The sequence below is a fragment of the Nestor notabilis genome, unplaced genomic scaffold (assembly GCF_000696875.1).
Source record: "Nestor notabilis isolate BGI_N333 unplaced genomic scaffold, ASM69687v1 scaffold23404, whole genome shotgun sequence".
NCBI lineage: Eukaryota > Metazoa > Chordata > Aves > Psittaciformes > Psittacidae > Nestor > Nestor notabilis.
The window spans coordinates 1-2,564 of NW_009926325.1; the positions used below are offsets into that span (position 1 = coordinate 1).

At 60.6% G+C, this 2,564-nt stretch overlaps 1 protein-coding gene across 1 annotated transcript in view; it reads right to left on the bottom strand.

The window, feature by feature from the left end:
* Nucleotides 1-6: 6 nt before the first annotated feature.
* The window catches only part of ZPR1 (ZPR1 zinc finger), a gene marked incomplete at both ends in the record, with an annotated part of 2,768 nt that continues 210 nt past the window's right edge, over nucleotides 7-2,564 (bottom strand). The window contains 12 exon segments of the mRNA XM_010013485.1: nucleotides 7-61; nucleotides 354-419; nucleotides 579-665; nucleotides 746-856; nucleotides 931-966; nucleotides 969-1,037; nucleotides 1,353-1,423; nucleotides 1,626-1,692; nucleotides 1,797-1,850; nucleotides 1,981-2,103; nucleotides 2,181-2,267; nucleotides 2,437-2,507. Coding sequence (XP_010011787.1) covers nucleotides 7-61; nucleotides 354-419; nucleotides 579-665; nucleotides 746-856; nucleotides 931-966; nucleotides 969-1,037; nucleotides 1,353-1,423; nucleotides 1,626-1,692; nucleotides 1,797-1,850; nucleotides 1,981-2,103; nucleotides 2,181-2,267; nucleotides 2,437-2,507 — 897 coding nt within the window.

The window sequence follows — 2,564 nt, forward strand, 5'->3', positions numbered from 1 at the left end:
CAAAGCTCCGCTCGTAGCGCTCCACTCTGAGCTCCGGGTCCTCCTCCGGGGCGTACACGTTCTGTGGGGGGAGAAGGAGGCCCCTTCACAGGCTTTGACCCCTCAGCAGCACGCCGAGAGGGGCTTCAGACAAGAGACACCCCTGCAGGCAAGGCACGATGTGAAGCAGACCACATTCCCGGCCCCTGATCCCAGGGAACAGACACCATTCCCATCTTTCTTCCCACAAAGCCACCAGCAGTTTCCTTTGGACGGAGCCTGCAGCAACCCGCTGGCTTCCAGAATAAAGGAATTCTATCCAAAGTGCTTGCCCCACGCCAAGGAGCCCATCTCCCATGTGCACAGTGCTGTACCTGAAGGTAGCTGTTGCCTGCGGGGTCATCCAGGATGATGTGAGCATTCGCCTTTCCCTCTATGATCTGTGGAAAGAGCACATCCAGGCATTAATGCTCTTCCTAATCCTCCACTCCAGGCACCGGGACGCTCCCAGCACATCCCAGACATTCCTAGCGCTGCCCTCAGTTAAACAGCAGCAGGGGCTGGGTAAAACAAGCGTGGAAATGCAGGAGGGCGCTCACCTCCTGCAGCTTCCCAATGAACTCCCGCAGCTTCCCGGTCCTGCTGGGCACAGAGCTGTCCCCCAGCGTGAAGGGGTTCCTCTCCACCTGGAACAGCAGGAACCTCAGTGCAGCGCGAGCCCCCAGCCCCGCAGCGGAGCCCCCCCGAGCCGCACAGCACCACTCACCAGGTCCCGGATGTCCTTGAGCAGCCCCTCCAGCGTGGTGAACTTGCCCCCCAGCGCTCCCATGCCCAGCTCGAACTCCAGCTCCGGGATCTCCACCCTGCACGTCTCGGACTGCGGAGGAAGAGCCCCGTGAGCCCTGCGGGGCCACTGAGCCCCACGCACCCAGGGCAGGATGAGGCCGGTACCTTGAGGATGCCCCTAATCATGTCGGAGGGGTCTGTGCTCCGCAGGGGGTTGTGATCCGCAGGGTAATCCTGGTGCCCTGCGGCTCGATGGCTCCTCCAGACTTCACCTGCAAGAACCCAGAGTCGGCTTCACCCAGTGCGGTGCTTAAATCACACCCCAGCGCCTTAACAGGGTTTACCCAGCAGCTCAGAGGCCGCTCCATGCCCAGGGATAGTGCCTAAACCCAGGAGACTGGAGCAGACAAGGACACGGACAAACAGAGCTCTCCAGGACTCAGTCCTCCCCTTGGCTCATCCATGAATCCAGCCCGGCTTCACAGAGGAGGACAGAGACGCTGGGAAACACTCACCCATGGAAGCAGAGCCCACCAGAGCCCTCCCCACTGCCCCCCAGAGCAGAGGGCAGGGGTTTGCCAGCTCACCTCATTCGTCCTGTGCCCACAGGAGTCACAGTTTGTGGCCATGATAATCACTTCCTTGAAGTGTGGGATCTCTGGAGCACACGGTCAAGGAAAACTCAACGCAAGGGCAGCCTCAGAGATCCCAGCAGCCCCGAGGCACTGCAGGAGCTCGCTGGCAAGTCCTGAGCGGCACCAAGACACCCTGACACGCTCTTCACACAGGACTCTCCTCGCCACTGGCTCCATGCAGAGCCCCACGGGGGGGCCTGATCCGCGCCCCCACCCCAAGGATACGCACTAACTTCATATTCGTGTTGGCTGGAGCGTTGCACTCGGGGCAGTTGGTGTTGAACTGCAGGACCTGGGTCACGGGAGCAGACAGGAGCATCAGAAAGGCCCGTCCAGTGCAGAGAGCGGGTCCTGGGCACCAGCCATGCAGGCCTGGGCACCACCACGGTCACCCACCTCGTTCCGCAGGTCCTCCGCAGCATCGTCTGGCTTCTCACCCAACTCCTCTCCCTGCAGGAAGGACACCAGGAGCAGCATTAACTCCTGTTCCTCCCCTCAGGGTCTCCCAGAGGATGAGGGGGCTGATGAGCCCGCCTTGTGCATGCAGCAGGCTGATGGCACAGCCTGAGCTGCCCGTTACCTCCAGTCCCAGCATGGCAGCCTGCTGGGGACTCCTCCTGTAGTGAGTGACCACCAGAGCAGCATCCTTCTGTGGCGCGTGAGGGTTCTCCACAAAGCTGTTCCCTGAAGGGTCGTCGATGATCTATGGGAGAACAAAGCTTTGGGAGCCCATCCTGCACTTCCCCTGAGGGGAAAGGGGCTGCACCCCCCAGCACTCACAAAGGTGAAGGAGGAGTGCACTTCTTTCAGCTCCTTCAGCTTCCCAATGAACTCATCTATTTTACTGGCCACCTCTTGGTCTGTTGCCTGCAAAGGAGGACACGCTTGAGACCAGTGCTGGGGGCAGCCCAGAAGACACCACTGACACCAGCACAAAACCAAAGCGCCCAGAACTACCAGCAGTGCACAGGGCTGGTAGGCAGAGGGTGAGCGCAACGAGCATTCCTGAGGAGCTTCCCCTTCCACCAGCTCTTACCCTGCGGACAGGCTGGTCCTGCTCCAGGCCGGCCACAGCCCTGTCAATGATCCCTTCGATGGTGGTAAGAACTGGGGAAGGAAAGAGAACAGAAGGGGGGCACTGTTAAACACACCACAGTGGTGCCA